The sequence below is a fragment of the Diadema antillarum genome, unplaced genomic scaffold (assembly GCF_040938485.1).
Source record: "Diadema antillarum isolate AM-2024a unplaced genomic scaffold, OU_Dant_1.0 scf00000133, whole genome shotgun sequence".
Lineage (NCBI taxonomy): Eukaryota > Metazoa > Echinodermata > Echinoidea > Diadematoida > Diadematidae > Diadema > Diadema antillarum.
The window spans coordinates 1,795,044-1,813,486 of NW_027271022.1; the positions used below are offsets into that span (position 1 = coordinate 1,795,044).

General features: G+C 39.8%; 1 protein-coding gene across 1 annotated transcript; it reads right to left on the reverse strand.

Moving 5' to 3' along the window:
* Positions 1 to 848: 848 nt before the first annotated feature.
* On the reverse strand, positions 849 to 2,623 carry LOC139720803 (uncharacterized). The gene is made up of 2 exons (XM_071632141.1): positions 1,960 to 2,623; positions 849 to 1,912 (listed from the first exon to the last, which is right to left on the reverse strand). Exons 1-2 carry the CDS (start codon positions 2,621 to 2,623, stop codon positions 849 to 851), a joined length of 1,728 nt encoding a protein of 575 aa, XP_071488242.1.
* Between the last annotated feature and the right edge of the window lie 15,820 nt (positions 2,624 to 18,443).

Below are 18,443 nucleotides of genomic sequence, written 5' to 3' on the forward strand. Positions count from 1 at the left end.
ATTTACACTTTTTTATGGACAAATAATATGTTTTCAGAAAACTTTGTCGTTTGAATATGGACTCCTCGCTATTAAACAAGCAGGCGTTTGCCAAAATGAACACTTCTCTCACGTAGAACGTCGGGTTATTTTCCGAGAAATAACTGGGGGAAAGCAAAATTATGGAGCTGGAGCATGACCTGATTTTCGTTGCAAACTTCTCGTATTGTGATATGTTGTTGCGGAGCAAGGGAGGAACGCAAGTGTGTTCAACTCCTGACTGACTATGTAAATGTGAGTGCCAGCTACATGTGTAATGTTCGTTTACATGTGGCAAGTCGGTACTGGTACACGCATTTTCATGTTTAATCACTCGCAAAAAGATCGGCCTTCTTTGCAAATTAAGCAGAGAATGCGATTAGCCGTGGAAATTTTGACATTCATGGTTTCTTAAAGTATTATATCTGCGATAAAATGTGGGCAGAAATTAGATTAGACGGAAATTATTTACCCGTTTATGCGGAGAGGCAACCCGATTATCAGGAAATTTTAATGTGCATTGGAACTGATTTTGACATTTCTTCCCAAATAAACGGAGTACCCGTTTAAGCAATACCCGATTACGCGGAGAGTACTGTCTAATTAAATGTTTGTTGAACTGTCAACTGACTTCTTCCAGTAGCAAATTCTATTGTTTGACATCAGCCGTCTTTATCTCTCATATTAGAATTAAACATTTGTGTAATGTATTATTGTAATTGATGTTAATGTTTTGGCTATGATATTGGAATTTTTCTATTTTGATATTGTACTATACTTGACGTGAAACAAACTTTAAGATATGGATCTCTGAGAAACTTGCAAAGAGTTTAGAAGGCGTATGCTTTCCGAAAAACAAGAATATTCCTGGCATCACAAGCAATCAATTTACCGCTGTGTGTCAGAATGACGTCAGACATTGCAATGTGATCACGCCTCTTCGTTTTGCTCAGCTCTCCCGACAAATGAAAGGAGGCGACTTCTCTTACAACTCCGCCATCTACCGACATCTGGTCGATCACGCACAGTTCCGTACTCTTGACATAGCAAGAAACGTAGAGGGCGCTTGTCACGGGATCTACCGCAACATTTCGGATGGTCTTGCTGTGTGTGATTTCTCGACGTCCGCCTCGTCCGTCCACTACTAACAGCGTGTTGTCCCACATACCACGATGTGCAACTATATCCCCCGTGGGAAGCACTCCTCTTATTCGGATCTTGTCCTGAATTGTAATCGTGTCGAGGATTTCTCCATCCCTGTGATTCAGGACGTGTATGGTGGACTGACCGGTCTCGGCAACGAGAATCACCCCATGAGGATCGCCTCGATGAACTGCGACATCCACCACTGCAAAGCCCTGTGCCGTGTTGCTCGGTAGAGTGTGTTCCTTCACCAACTGCCACTTCCTGTCGTAGATGCTTACGAGGCTACTGTAACCCGTTGATGCGCCTATTAGACACGATTTTCCGCAAGCAATCTTCTCGTCATCCAGAACTACGCACGATACGATACAATCACCATTTTGACCCTCCGCCACCTTCTCAGTCTTTTTGGTGTTCATGTCAGTGACGTATGTACCTGCATTAGCGAAATCGGAAACAACCACCTCGTCCTCGCTGATGTATCCCACAATTCCAGGGAACTTCACCTCTTGAGGTATTGCTATTGTGTCGGTCAATTCCCAAAGGCCCCAATCGATTCTGCTGTCATGAATATTGTCTCCATTACCTTTTAGAAAACGAACCGTTTGTACAGTGCGCGCTATACTGTCGACCGTGTCCTTCGATGCGCGTTTTTCATGAAAGTCAATCAGTGACGTCATGAGCTTCTGCCCATCGTCTAAAAGTTTCTCATTATCAAGCATCAAATCTTCTGATTGGTGTAGCGCCTCCTCTGTAAAGAGCAGTGTATCTTGCGCCTCTTGTAGAAGATCGTCTAACTTGACGACTGATTTGTCTTGTACGGTAGTTCTTTAAGCGAATCCAACAACTGGCACGACTTTTGTTGGACTAATTCTTGACTTCTCTTTGCGAGGTCACTCAGGTTTTTAAGTTGCAGCTCCAGCTTTTCTTTAATCTTTCGAATCTCATCATCCGCATCCTGAATCAAATCCTGCTCCTCTTTCCATACAGTTTCGCGATCTTTTTGTAAGACATCTTTCACGAAAAGTTTCACTTCCTCAGCTACCGATTCGAAATGTTTCCTAGCGTCGAATATGCTGTCGGTGATATGATCGGCATGCTTCCGCCATGAAACAATCCCGTCTGTCGTCTGATCAGACAAACTGGTTATTTTTTCCTTTCTCTCCATTATGACGTCGTAGAGGTCCATTAGAAAGCATGGAGGTTGGTGGCGGACCGTGATACACGAACTGCAAACGCCTACGTCATGCGAACGACAAAAGAAATCCATGTCTGTCTCGTGTTTCTCGCATCGCAATTTTGTTCGGGACTTCTTTGTCTTATTTGTAGCGCCCTCTACGTTCTTGAAACATATTCGATGGCACAAGTTCTTTTCTTTATTCACATCGAGAATGCCATCCGTTGCTCCTTTGCAGCCAGCGCCTTGGAGAGCGTCCTCTACGTCCCCAAAACCAGATGCCATCTTGAATCGGGAGTGTGAAGTATGGCTGGAAAATTGAAGAAGACAGTCTTAACATGAATGGGTTACGAAAATCATTGATGTTCTTAGATATAGGAAATACAAGCATAACGCCTCCAGGAAAGTTTTATTTTGTTTCTTTTTTATTTCATTGTAATGATAATGATGATGATGATAATAAAGATAACAGTTATGATTACCATCATTATAATACAAATAATAATAATAATTATCATTATTACTATCGTTATCATTGTTATTATCATTATCATTATTATCAATATTACTATTACTTTTATTGAAAAGTTTTCCGGTGGTATGGGGCCCGGGACTCAGTCGGTGAATTGCCGTCAAAGATCCCCTGCCTGGCGGGAAAGTTTGATGTGAAGTCGACGGTGATTGTCAGCTTTAACCGATAGAGGGGCCGCAGCCCCCGCTAGACAAGTTCCCGGGTACCCGGGGGCCGGAGAAGCAATTGACAGGTCTGGCGAAAAATGAACGATTATTTCAATTCGGGAATGGTTTATCAGCATGGTGCTTTTTGGTAAGTTAAGATCAAAATATAAATCTATCTGTACTCTGTGCTACAAGCATGCTGTTCTTGAATTAATTCTTTTCCGTACATAGTAAACCATTGTGTGTTACTGGGGGCACAGTGTAGTTCCAAGCAATTCTTCGTCTGTTTGTTTTTTAGTCCGATCAAACGCACAAGCAACAACTCATCAACATATCACAAGTTTAAATATAAGTATTTATGCAATTTCAGTCACATTGATTTACCTGAATTCCTTATAGATGATAAATATCGTTGTATTGAGTATACAACTTATTGTAAAAGCTAACAATACTACTACAGTTGCCCTCCACGTTGTGTCCAAATGAAAATCTGGAATAAATTCATTCTTCAACTATGTATTTCGCTCTTGTGTAATGGATATTCATATGTGTACAGGCTTTATAGGCAACGTGCTAACAGCAGACGACTGCTTTTAAAGGATTTTCAACAGTGCGCACTTCCTTAGTCCGGAAGTTCTCCGGAAGTTCTTCTTTAGATATCCGCAAGGGAATTGGGTGACCAAAAATATAGTGAGGATACAAAAGTCATCTTCGTTATAATCTAAAACACCAACAAGACCAGTTATAGTGTCTGATAGCGTATTTAGATATGATCAATAATAAACTACATGATGCAATATTATAGATAATGAGTCTGTTGAGAGTAAAAATATGCTTTGTCAGCTTGGGATGACATCAAAAGGTAGAGCGTCTAAAACCTACTTTTAGAAGTTATATTTTGAGTCATGTAGGCAAAGGGTAACCTGAGGCCATATACATCACGTAGTTAAAGGACAAGTTCACCTTAATATACATGTGGACTGAGTGAATGCAGCACACATCAGTGAAAATTTGAGGAGAATCAGACAATCCCTTCAAAAGTTTGCAACCATCGTTGGATGAGAAGACTACTGCAGCTTGTGGTGTTGCATACGTACAATGATATAAAGAAAATATGAAGAAAATTCGACATATTTTCACTTTCTCGCACAATAAGAGAGCACGTGCCTTTCCTGAAGTAAAGGTATGATACCTTCAACGTAATATGCCAGTAGCAAGTCCAGGGAAAACGTACTTTTTTTTTGAAAAAATGAAATTTTCTTCAATTCCCTTAATATTTTTCTGCGTTCAACGCATGTGACATCACAAAGTGCAGAAATCATAACATTTAAGAACGGATTGTCTGATTTTCCTCAAACTTTCACTGATGTGTTCACTGATATTACTGCATTAACAGCAAAGCTTCAAGATAGATGCCTCATTGGTGTCGGTCCATACCCTGCGTAACTATGGAGAGAGAGAGAGAGAGAGAGAGAGAGAGAGGAAAAAAGCCTGGCATATATATAATATTATATACATATATAATATATATATGTATAAAAAAAAAATATATATATATATATATACATATATATAATATATATATATATATATATATATATATATATATATATATATGTGACTGTGCACCTCAAAACGAACATAAAGTCGCACACACTGATTTTGCGTGAGGACTGAAAATAAGTGAAATGGGTCAACCTAGCCGAACTTGACTTTTTCATATTTTCTGAAAGAGAGGGTCTTCTTTTACATTATGCTAAAATTTGGTATCATAAAATGGGCAGGAAAGTGTGTTTTTTAAGCAGTTTTTCTCGAACATTTTTGGTGGAATAGTGTGATTAGGTGTGTCTTTAGAATCCCCTTTTCATTTCTGAAAAACCTTGTCCACACTCTTCACTTTCAACTCTAATAACTTTTGAAAGGATAGTGCTACTGCTTTGAAAGTTGGCATTAATTATGGACAGAATGTGTTAATGAGGCTCGCCTAATTTCAGTTTAATCTAATAATCCCTTCATTGTTGTTACTCTGGTGGTTTACTTCCTGTTTTTTGTCCCATTCATCGCACAGCCAGCACGGTTTGGTAAAGATTAAGCGCTTGAATAGACACTGTACTTCAGAGCCTCTTTTCTCAGTTCACACTTTTCCTGAGTTTGTGCTTTCTTTCCAATATTTAGATAGGTTAGGAGAGTCCATTTGATTTGAGTTATACATCATTTTAAAGCTTAAAGTCTGTTCTATCAGAATATGGTCTTAACTAAAAATTCATGTCTGGCGACTTTTTGTTTGTTTTGAGGTGCAGGGTCACATATATATATATATATATATATATTGTAACGAAATTCGATTTAACCGTTCGATTATAATTTGTCATAATCGATTGTGCCGGCAGCGTAGAAAAGGGGCACTATCGGAACGTTGGGCAAATGCTGTAATGTGGTAGTGCATTATTATGAGTTTTAATATTCATTATTAGATATGTGGTTACTTATTTGTCATGGGCAAGTTTGGGTTATTTAATACCAACTCCGGTTTAGACCGATGATACATGCCGAATTATAGTAACCATGTACAAGAAATACTGTTAAAACGTGTGATCATTGTACGACTTTTGTAACCACACCAACATTGTTAATAATTTGAACGACTACTGCGGATATTTCCTGCGTAACTTACGGTCGTGCAAGATTGCCTCCTCAGTCCGCGATAGGAGGAGAGGCATATAAAGTGGCCGTTGTGTGACATAATCCGCAACAAGTAGCCCGTGTATGATACATTTCTAATGTGTTGTTAATGTTCTCTTAATTATGTAATAAACTGTACATATGTTCCTGAATAGCTGACTTCACTGTGTCTTCTTGAGGTTTCTACCGCAATGCAACAGCGTAGATGGTGGTGGTACGCGTTCCTGAGTTGGAGCGCCTTTCCTGAGAAGACCAACTAGCAAGTCATTGGATTTCGGGTATAATGGTAATGTGACTTGTCGCATAGTACGTGCCCAATCCAAGTTCCAGTCGTCGCCGTTGGATTTCGGGTATAATGGTAATGTGACTTGTCACATAGTCCGTGCCCAATCCAAGTTCCAGTCGTCGCCGTTGGATTTCGGGAATAGTGGTAATGTGACTTGTCGCATATGCCCTGTGCCCAATCCAAGTTCCAGTCGTCGCCTGAGGAAGTTGGTAACGGTGCGATAAAACACTTTACCCTGTGCCATCAACGATACCTGTGCCACCATATGGTTGTGAAAGGTGTCCCACGTTAGCGTGACTGATTTGGTAGCAAAACTTGGTAGCAGCACTTGGTAGCAAGAGTTGGTAGCAGAACTTGGTAGCAAAAGTTGGTAACAAACTAGGCGTACCAATTTAACACCCTCTACAAGTGACGCTTGGGAGTGACATATTTTAAGTGATGCTGAACTTGGTATGTGTGCCGCTTGTGTTGGTGAGCTGCTTCTGACACAACATAATACATGGTAGCGTACAGACTAGTAGCTTTAATAATTTACAGGGATCGTTGTAAACTGCAACAAAACGAACCCCGCCTACTCGGCCATCCTGACACGGCTCGCGGAGACATTTGTGCAAACAGTCAAATACACTCTCTTAATTCACGACGAGAAGGCGAGTTCGTCACAATATATATATATATATATATATATATATATATATATATATATATATATGTATATATATATTGCACGTGGCTGCAGCTTAATTAATTCATAGCAATGTTATGAATTAATGAAGCGATATAATGCATGACTGTTATAAAATCATCCCGCACGGCATTATGGGGTATTGAGATATCGGAATAATATCGTTCATAGAATATATGACGGTCAATTTGTGCTTTCCGGGCATGAATGAGGCAAATTGGAATAAAATGACTCTGAAACGGCAGTTACGAAATTGTGTTATAGGAAGTGATATTAGTGTCAGTGTGTTAAATTTGATTATAGAGATGGATTATCTGTATTTGCAAGATGTTATTCTTGGCAGAATGAGAGCTACATTACATTATTACCACGAATTTGCCTACAGACTTGAAAAGTTTACGTGGTATTTCGATCTGCACAATGTGTCAAAATTGATAACAGCACTCGACGGGAGAAAATTTGTTGACTTGACATGAAAGTCAACCAAATAAAAGCAAAAGAAAATGTGAAATCAATGTCGTCCAGCTGGTAATGCGAGCTTTATTACAGTAAGTTATGAAAACAGTTTAGCTTTGCTCAAAAATCGAATAATACATGTATAATTGTACATATATGTATTATTGTTATTGTATAACATGTATAATGCATAATTATAATTATGTATAACATAATGGCCATCGAACACCACAAATAGTCTTAAAGATTATTTTCTTTCAATTTAAACGAATTGTGCTGAGATACAAACAAATTTTAACACGGCGCATTTAACAAGAACATTCATATCATGACAGTTGCAAATTTCTGGAGAAACAGAGATAAGATTTTGATGCCTAATTATGTGAAAGGATTAATACCGGGAAAAAGTATGATCGACAGTGGTAGGGAATTTTAAGTAGGCCTATACTGTAAGTCATGTAAGTATTTGTTTTTGTGCATGTACGTATGTGTGGTTCTTCAATGTCGAAATACTATTATCAATATGAAAAGACCAACGTGTTCTACTAACAATGAATTGCAAGATATGTTTTCCTTTATGGATTGCAAAAGCCTCGTTGACGTCTTCCACACGTCATTATTGTTTTTGTTTTCTTTATATTTTGTGAGATTCTTTTTTCTGTGGTCAACCACGGAAAGTGTATGTTCAAAATAAACTGTACATGTAACAACTGTGTAACGTAAATTATGAATGACTTTCATGAGGAAATGAGGAAACAAAATCCAACTGAAACTGAAAAGGACTTTGGACTTGTGAAATGAGGAAAAAATTGCATCCTTCACAAAAACACGTGCCATATATACTGCTGTTTTTCTTTTTTTTTAATGTCTAAGATATCCTGGTTGAGACATTTTCTTTTAATGTTACAAAGTTTACATTACTCTTAGACAAGATATGACATGGATACCCAACAAGTATTTTGATATTTTTTGCTTGCTTCTTTTGTTTTGATAAAGATAATAATGATGGAATCTTTCAAGGCGTCGTGTCTGTTACACAGTGATATTCAGGCCTGGCGCAGAGTGGGGAGACCCCTTTTTAACATCGCTACATTAGGAGAGAACCACGACTGGAATGAAAACATAGACGTATTCTGCAACAAAAACAACAACAACAAAAACAACAACAACAAAAACAACAACAACAACAACAGTGGCGGATCCGGGGGGGGGGGGGGGGGGGGGGGGCGCAACCGGCGCACGCCCCCCTTTATTTTTTGTTAAAAACAAAAGAAATAAAAAGAAAAAAATGAAATGAAACCGGAAGTGGCACCAGAAATATTAGTCACGCCCCCCCCCCTCTACAGAATTCCTGGATCCGCCCCTGAACAACAACAAGAGCAGCAGCAACAAACACAAAGCGTTTCGAGTTCTTTCTTGAAAAGAGAGAATGATGGTCTCCATTCTCAGTTTGTTCACAGGCAACGATTTCCAGAGAGATGAACCAGACCTGGAGATCGCTCTGTTTCCCGTTGAATGACGTGTTAGGGAGAATTTGAAGAGCATTAGCAGGGTATAATTAGCGATATATTAAAAGAATTCTGACTTTTTTCTTTCTTCACCAACTTCAATTATACATACAGTGAGGTATTAAGTTACCATCTATATTACTTACTATTAAAGCAGTTTACAGAGGCACATAAAAGAGACAAGATGTTTAAGGTAATGACAATTCGGCATCAGACATAGAAGAAAAGTTGAGCACGGTGAGCGTGGAAACGCCTCTTATCCTGCGTCCAAGCATATCAAATTAATTGAAACGAAAAATATATATTTGAATTCCAATAACCAATGTTCAGGTCGTTAAAGCAATATGTGGCAGTATCTGTGTCATACCACATTATACGAAAGACGAAGGGAAATATTACAAGGAGGGGTTCCAACTGCATAATATGAAATGACACGAAAATATGGTCTCTTGCTTGTAGCACCGTCTCATCGTGTGACCACATCTCCTAACGTCTTGGGCCCAAATCTCATAAATGTCATAGTCATTCTAAACTCGTATCTAATCTTTCCTTGATGAGGAATGTGAACCAGTTCAACCACTGAAAAAAACAAACAAACAAACCATAACATCTGTCCATAAAGATCTAAACATCGATCCCTTTCTGTGTAGCATGTAATGAAATCACACTCTGCCCATAGCGTGATACAAATGTAATATCAACTTCGTTCAAGATATGTAAACTTTTAGGAAGACAGCTTTCTGTATTCACACGATTGATACAAGACAGAATTTCTGTGTTTGTTATTAACTAAGGATTAACGAGCAATGGTAGAAGAAGGATGCCCTTCCGTGTCTGGTTAATGCTGCAAAGTAACCGCAGCTTGTCAAGTAAAAGAAAAGACAAAAATGTTGAAACATGAGAATTGGGAGTTGTATTTGATATCCACTCAAAGTATTCATGGACCAATATTAATGTTTATCAATCTCTCATCAGAGTGAGATTGGCTCGAAAGAAGACAGTACGAAAAGGAGATGTAAAGATATTCTGCGGTCCCGTCACGACTAGTCCACACTGTTGATGTGTGTTTTTTTTTTATCCGCGTTTCTGTGGCGTAACGCCCTTTATTGTCGTTTTTATGTAACCGTTTCGTATTGCTCTGCAAAAAAAATCCAGAACCTATGATGGACTAGGTCACAATGCCGTCTGTTGCGACACGGATTGTCGCCCCTACACGGATTGTCGCCTCCTGCTCGGGGCGACAATCCGTGACGGGCACTGGCGGCACGGATTGTCGCCCCGTCACGGATTGTCGCCTGGCGACAATCCGTGACGCTTGTGCAGTTCCCAGTTTTTGACCTCGAAGGCGACAATCCGTGTTGGCAAAAAATTTGTTGCGACACGGATTGTCGCCCCGTCACGGATTTTCGCCCCGGGCTCGGGGTGGTTCCTCCGTTGTTAAGCTTTGGTGGGATGGGTATGACTGGTAAGTAATATGCGTATGTGTGTGTGTGTGTGTGTGTGTGTGTGTGTGTGTGTGTGTGTATTGTGAGCTGCATGATATGTGATGTGTATTGTGAGCTGCATGATATGTGATGTGTATTGTGAGCTGCATGATATATGATGTGTAATGATTTGTTGTGTGTGTGTGTGTGTGTGTGTGTGTGTGTGTGTGTATGTGTGTGTGTTTGGAGTATAATAATACAATATGTAGAAACTGTGCACGTGTGGTGGTTGGGGTGCTGTTCGTTATTCCGAAGTTTCGCTATTCCGAAGGTTCGTTGTTCCGAAGGGTCCTTAATCCAAAACACGCAAATTCCCTATACCTTGAGGTTCGTTAATCCGAAAATGAAAAAGGGTTCGTTAAACCGAAAATTTGTGGCGTTATTCCGAAGGTTCGTTATTCCGAAGATCGGTTAATCCGAAAATGAAATTCGGAACAATGAACCTTCGGAATAACGAATCTTAGGAATAAAGAGCCTTCGGATTAACGAACCTTCGGAATAACGAGCTGTAACCTTTGTAGTGGTAGGCCTAGTGGTTTGTTTGTCTGTGTGTATACGTGCGCCTGTATGCTTACGTGTGTATGTGGAATATAGTGGCGCTACTGTGGCAATACAAACGCCTTCAGAGTAATATGAGCACGTGTTTAAAGGATTCACACCAGCGTTGATCTAAAAATAGTATGGGTGTGTCAACCAATATCAGCGGTGAGGCGGGCTAGGCGAGAGAGAGACCGAGAGAAAATACATACGAGAGAGGTACCCTCCCCAAATGTTATTTGTCTTTGTTCATTTTTCACTGCAGTCATTTTCTTCCATCAGTCTTATAAACTAGAACGTCCATACCACTATTCTTTGTCCCAGAATAGGTTTGGCATGCTTTATGCATGAGCGAATAATTTCCAAACGCCGTAAAAAAGTTGTCAATCGTTAGTTGATTTTAGCACAAACGAACTGCCTTTGCACACCGCTAATACATACGTAATACAAACAAACACCAGCAAACACTCAAACAAATCCTCATAATGCAAATAAACCAACTCAACACTTTTTTCCTTGGTATTTATTGATTTCATACAAATCATTCATAAATCGATTCATTCTGGGTGTAACATGAACAAAAAAAAAAGTTACAAATGGCAATTCGAAACACAAACAAATCCTTTTGTCAATTCATACCATAAATAATCTCACTTCAACATAGATAACTCGATTATAGACCAACCCTACTAATAATTTCTTCACGAGAAAGTTTTGACATGTAGGGCCCTACCAAACCTATATTTTTTGAATATATTGGTTTGGATCATGTAATACCTTCTTACTTACAAGGGCATATACATTAAAAAAACACAAATACATTACACAATTCTAGAATGAAATCAGTCATAAAAAACCAGACCACCCCCTCCCCTCCCCAACCGAAACAAATCTAGGGCCTACATCTATCCTAAATATTAAATCCTACCAACATCTGTCATACTATTCATAACTATCCTTCTTCAAATCCAATCCCCAACCCACCAACCCCTGATTAAACAAAACCTAAATCATCCCACACCCACATTCACTAACCCAAATACATACATACACACACACACACACACACACACACACACACGAAGGTTCGTTATTCCGAAGTTTCGTTTTTTTCCGAGGCTTCGTTTTTTAATATCCGAAACACACAATTCCCTATACCTAGAGGTTCGTTGATCCAAAAATGAAATTCGGAATAACGAACGTTCGGAATAATGAGCCTTCGGACGAATGAGCCTTCGGACGAATGAGCCTTCGGACGAATGAGCCTTCAGAATAACAAACTTGCAATAACGAAATGTAACCCCCTTCCCACATACCGACGCACACCCGAACCGATACCACATTCCTTCCTGATGAAACGACTTCCCAATGTTGATAAATAAGACATAATGGACCGTATGCAGAAAAGCAGCATCCGCCCGCACGCAAGCTCCACTCCGAATTCATATACAAGTCTGCCAGACAAACTCATCAAATTCAAAGCTGCTGATAAAATCAATATCAACGTTTATGCCAGCAACAGCTTACTAGGTATCCCTCCCCACGCGCAGCTAAAAAACACATACGCAAAAAACTGACATAATAAACACATTCTTCCATCACACACACACACACACACACACACACACACACACACACACACGAAAAAACGGACACTAAATTATCATGTGCACGCGCACATACACACTTCCTTGAAACCTCACCATGACTTTTTACATGGCATGTTTGCATGGATGTAGCCATGTAAGTTATGTGTTAGTATTTCAATGATTATGTCCAGAACGATATTACCCAGCAAAATGTGCTTCGAATGCGGGCGACAATCCGTGCCGCCAGCCCTCGTCACGGATTGTCGCCAGGCGACAATCCGTGACGGGGGCGACAATCCGTGCCGCCAACGCCCGTCACGGATTGTCGCCACGAGCAGGAGGCGACAATCCGTGTAGGGGCGACAATCCGTGTCGCAACAGCCGTCCAATCGATGGTTTATAAGACAATGATAACACCTCTCCATCAAACAGAGATGTGTTTTAAAACATGAGGGAAAGAGAGAGAGACTGATGAGAAAAAAAAACACACACACATTGATTCTCGAAACTCACTTAACACGCAATGTTCTGCATAAGTAAATTCAAATATAAAAGCAAATTCATATCCACAACAATGCACTCCTCGATTTTCTTGTATTCATGATAGACATTCATTTGATTACTTGGTGGTAAAATTCTAATTGTCTTTCAGAGTAATTGACCTAACTGTTTTTTCGTTGTTTTTTTCTCCCTCTCCTCATAATTTTGGTTAACTAATTTTTTGATTTCGTAAAGGATGATGCTATTATATTGATTATATTTTGTTTTTCTTTCCGTTGGAGGTTATACCATTGTCAACATTTTAAAAGAAGTCGCGACATTATCACTGCCCCCCCCCCCCCCAAGGAAAAACGCAGTATCTACATCCAGCTCTATTTCTCAACAACCGAGATATTCACCATTTTATATTTTTGCCAAAGCCCCTGGAAAATAAACTTTTTTGAAAAATTCCTTCACTGTGGAATTTTAGTCTATCTAGCTACCAATTTTCCTGGAAAATATCATTTTGTGTTTTTGTTTTGTTTTTAAGTTATTGATGAAAATGTAGATACTTTGGGGAAACCCCATGCAATTGACTGATTTCCCCAAGGAAAAACGCAGTATCTACAATGGAACGAATTTCCCCAAAGAAAAACGCAGTATCTACAGCGGAATGACTAACCTTCTGTCATAATTATGTATGAATGTAGATCTATACATCATTGTACAAGTATTCATGATGCACCATCCTCAACCTTGGGCCCATTTATGCCCTGATTACAGAGCAGGCTTCATAACATTAACAAATAACAGATCATTCTTGGAACGTTTTGCTTTTTCAGATTGCAGCTCAAACCTAAAAAGTAAAACATTCCCAGACCGATCTAGCTGTAACTTTACACGTTTAATATGAAGCTTGCCACGGCTGTAATGTGGTGCTACATGGCCTAGCCGCTAACTAGCATCTAGATCTAGATCTGTACAGTCTAGGCTAGAGTCTGTCTAGATCTAGAACAAAATAAATTTAAATTAGATGTCTGGACCTAGATCGATCTAGACTAGTGTTTATGTATCGTTTATTCTAGGCTGGCTACGTAGCAGGCTACACGAGTCTACAGCCTTGGGCTAGCTATTATACGTGCATGATACTGACAAAAAAAAAAATAGTCTAACACTTAACGACTTGGTAGAAGGTTTACTCTAGTCTAAGCCCTACACGAGATAGGACTCTTTAATAAAAAAAAAAAATACATCTACGTCTAGATCGAAGTTACATTCGCTCTCTAGGCCTATTCCTTCTGGATCAAACCAAAGTTTTTTTATGTCATGTAAATTTGTAAATTTTTTTTACTTGCAAGTTGTAACGTTAGCATGCAGCATTGAATGCATGCATTTTACGCAACCCAGTCTCAGTAGTGTTAGGGTATAGATAAGAATTAGAATACAACTTATTTTAAACTGTCTCTATTTTGTCCATTTACCTATTTTTCACATAATCTACAGTGTATTGTCAGCTATTTAGACCCTCTAATTTTAAGACAGTATGGTGGAGTAGATAATTAGGATTTAGAATTAGACCTAGACTTTTGACTAAGGATTCTAAGTGGTTAAGTTTTAGTTTTAGACTTCTTACTTATATAGTTTTATAAACAGGCTTGCCCTATCATTAGGCCTTTTCTAGTCCTACACTAGATCTTTCTTTAGACTTTCGGAATACGGACCCTGAAAGTTCTGATTAACGTTAAGTCTAACTTTAGAAAAGAGACGGAAGACAGTGAGCTAGGACTCAAACGTTTATGACTGTCTAGACAAGTCTTAGATTTAGACTTAGATCTACAGGGTCTAACATGTTACATAACCTGACGTTTATCCAACACAACACAAATAGGTCTAGTCCTATTGCCTTTCGCCGAAACTTTCGGATTCGGAGCCTGAGGAATTTTGACTAGGGTCCAGGCCTAACAAAGTTACTTCACAACAATTTAATATTGAAATAGTACGGAAGATGTTCATCATCGTGGTAGAATATGAAAGAATAAAGCTGACCGTTTGTCACACGAAGCGAGGTAAACACAATTATTATCAGACTGTATAGGACCTTTTAGCCGCGCAGTAAAAAATACGTATCGGGTCCGCTCAAATTTTACCGTTCAATATCAGAGCATTGCATAGGCCTACGTATTAATGCTCCATAGGCTACCGTTGTTCCCGGTCGTTCGGGAATTCACCGTATTCTGGGTCCCGTCTATTGCGTATGCGCCGCGCGCGATACCCATTGTTCTTCTATGCATCACAAGCTAACGTTAGAGCGTTACACTAGCTGTAAAGCGGGTATCCCATTGGTTTGTATGTAAAACTTGCAGACGATGGATCGCGAAGGCGTCGCTCGATGTAGGCCTACGTATAACGTACATAACAGTACGTGTTGTGTTGATATTGCGCGAGATTTGAAACACTTTGCGAAGGGTTTGCGAACTGGCAGCCTCCAGGTCCAGATTTCCTTCGTTAACCGAGGACGATTTCAGTTTTATTTTGCGAGACAAAGACGCCGAAAACACAAGAAAGGCTACGAACAAAGCGGTCACGATCGTATCTGCGGGAAAAAGGTCAAAAGGAGGACTTTGAAAAGCTTGACAAAACCACGCTGACATCGTTGTTGGGAAGGTTTTACTTGGAAGCAAGGAAAGCTGATGGGGACTTCTACAAGACGACCTTACTTTCTGGCATCCGTGCTGGTCTCAATCGCTACTTGAAAGACGCGTATCATCATGGAATCATAGATATAATCAAAGACAACGAATTTGCCAATTCAAATGTATCCTATCGAGCAGCGACTGTGCAGGTAAAGAAACTAGGCAAGGGGGATGTTGTGCACCACTCCTCGATTGATGAAAATGACATCGCAACACTGTACCAATCAGGAACCTTTGACCAGTCCACTCCAGCTGGTTTGCAGAGAAAGGTATGGTTTGAACTTATCATCTACATCTGTAGGAGAGGCCGTGAAAACCTAAGGGACTTGAAACAGGATCATTTTCATGTTTACGTTGACTCAGATGGCCGTGAATACGTAGCTCAAGCTAGAGATGAGCTGACAAAAAAAGCTCGAGAGGATTGTAGATCTACATGAATTGATGGGGGTAGAATGTAGGAAACAGGATGACATGTGCCCCGTTGTATCTTTCAAAAAGTACATTTCTAAGCTCAACCCTGATTGTGAAGCATTCTTTCAAACCCCTAAGTCGGTCACACCATCCACAGGACCGTGGTACAAGAAGTGTCCACTGGGTGTCAACACACTAGGTACTATGATGGTGCAGATTTCTAAAGCTGCAAACTTGTCAAGAGAGAACACAAATCACTGCCTTAGGGCTACATGTATTACGATATTGGACAAGACTGGCTTTCAATCGAGGGAGATTTGTCAGGTTTCCGGTCATAGAAACGAAGGAAGCCTTGATTCATATGTAGGCCGAGTTGGTGACGACAAGAAATATGACATCTCCAATGCCTTGTCAAGAGCCATAGGTAAGGAACCAGACCCAAAACGCTCTAAACCTGAAAAGCCATCAACCTCAAGAAGGTCAACGATGCCAGCAACTGTGAGTGAAGCTCCAATACTTCCACTGACACTGGAAACTGGAGAAAGTGAGGCTGCATGTGTTGCATCTGGGGCTCAAATTGATAAAAAGGTGAACTTTGATTTATCGTACTCTCTGACCAGCTCCCAAGACGTCGAGGAAACACACCACACTGAGTCTCAAGTTTTGTGTGAGGAGATAAATTAGGACTGTGCTGATTCAACAGCAGAAGTAAACAACACAAGAGCTTGCAGTTCCGTTGCTAACGTAAGCAGATCTACTCTCACTCATACAACAACTTCAAAAACTAAGAGTAGATCTATGCGATTTCAACAGAGCCCTTTTGTGCTCAACAATTGCAATGTGACAATTAACTACTACTCAAAGTAACTTTCTGGAACACTTATGACCTGTAAATACGTTGGTGTTACTACGTAGGACATGTTCTGCAAGTTTGGAATTTCGCGCATTCACCTTTGCATTCGGATTGGACCTGGCTGGAGTTGCAGCCATTTTTTTTTTTACAGTATACAATGTGCACATCTAGACGCCTGTGTGTCTCAAGCAAGACTTTCACCCTTGGATACCGGTAAGTCAAATTCTGCTGTACATAGATAATGTTTATAGATAATAATAATTATATCGGACGGCTTCAATTCATGGGAAACCAGGGAATTTTGCACTCGTTAGGACCAATATTGCACTCATCTTCGACTGGTGCAATATTGGTCCCAACTCGTGCAATATTCCCTGGTATCCCATTCATAGCCATCCAATATAATATAAATGTATGCATTTGTGTTTACCTCGCTTCGTGTGGCAAACATGCATTTGTGTTTACCTCGCTTCGCGTGACTAGCGATCAGCTTTATTCTTTCAATATCAAAATAGTTTTGAATAACTTACTCATTATCTGCAGATAATTTTTCTTGAGGGTAGGCTCGCGAGTAATTCCCCCCCCCCCCCCGACAACATTTTGTTTTAATCCAAGTACACACTCCCACTGTATGCTGACTAGCCGGGCCCTTTGCAGCTGACTACGTGCTCAGTGCAGCTAGCTGCAAGCTGTCAGTGTTGTGCTGTATTGTTTTAATGTGCACTCGGTTAGTCTTAATCACACACTGTGTTTTATATAAGGATCACAATCTCATCAAGATATTTACTAATCATTATTGTTTCTTTTAGATATTTTGAACACTATGTTTTATTATTGAGCAAGTATATTTAAAGAAAGTAATTTATGTTCAAATTACAGAACAACCGGCAAAGTATTCACATATATGAATAACAGTGTCTGGTAATTAAGACTAGCTTTGTAGATACTGCGTTTTTCCTTGGGGAAATATTCATCATGTAGATACTGCGTTTTTCCTTGGGGAAAGTGCAAGTTAAGTTTAGATACTGCGTTTGGCAGTTACGGAAAAGTAGCTTTCCAAACATCTTTCAAAAATCTGAATATGTCATATGAAGAAGGATTGCCCACTGACAATATTTATGCAAAAAAGTGAAAATCGACAAAAATGTCAGATACTGCGTTTTTCCTGGGGGGGGGGGGGGGGGGGGCAGATCATTCACCGATTGCAGGCTTGCATTAGTACAGTCTATGTCTGATTTATACAGGGCCGGCCCAGTGTTTTCAAAAGGCTTAGTGTGGGGGCCCACTTCCGGGTTTCATAAGCTAACAAGCAAAAAAAAAAAAAAAAAAAAGGGCTTCAGAGAAAAAATATAACCTTACCGCCGCCATACTTCAAGATCCCTATCAACAATTCGTATATCTATTTTAGTGCCACTTACATACTTCCGGGTTAAAAAAAAGTGTGGGGGCCCAAAGTGATGACACCTTATGTATTCCTTTGTATGGTGCACAAAAAGTGTGTGGGCCCGAGCCCCCACGGCCCCCACAGCTGCGCCGGCCATGTTATAAATGTACACAATTTGATAAGAATTTTCCTTACATCTCAAAGGAAGATTCTGAAAGAAATTGACATGACAGTGAACAAAATGTTGTGTAATATATACACAAGCATGTACAAAATTAATAAACAAACGAACTTAATGATACTGACAATGCGTTCTTGGATAATAAAGTTTATAAAAGGAAATGACCGTACCTTAGTTTGTACACATAAAAACAGCACT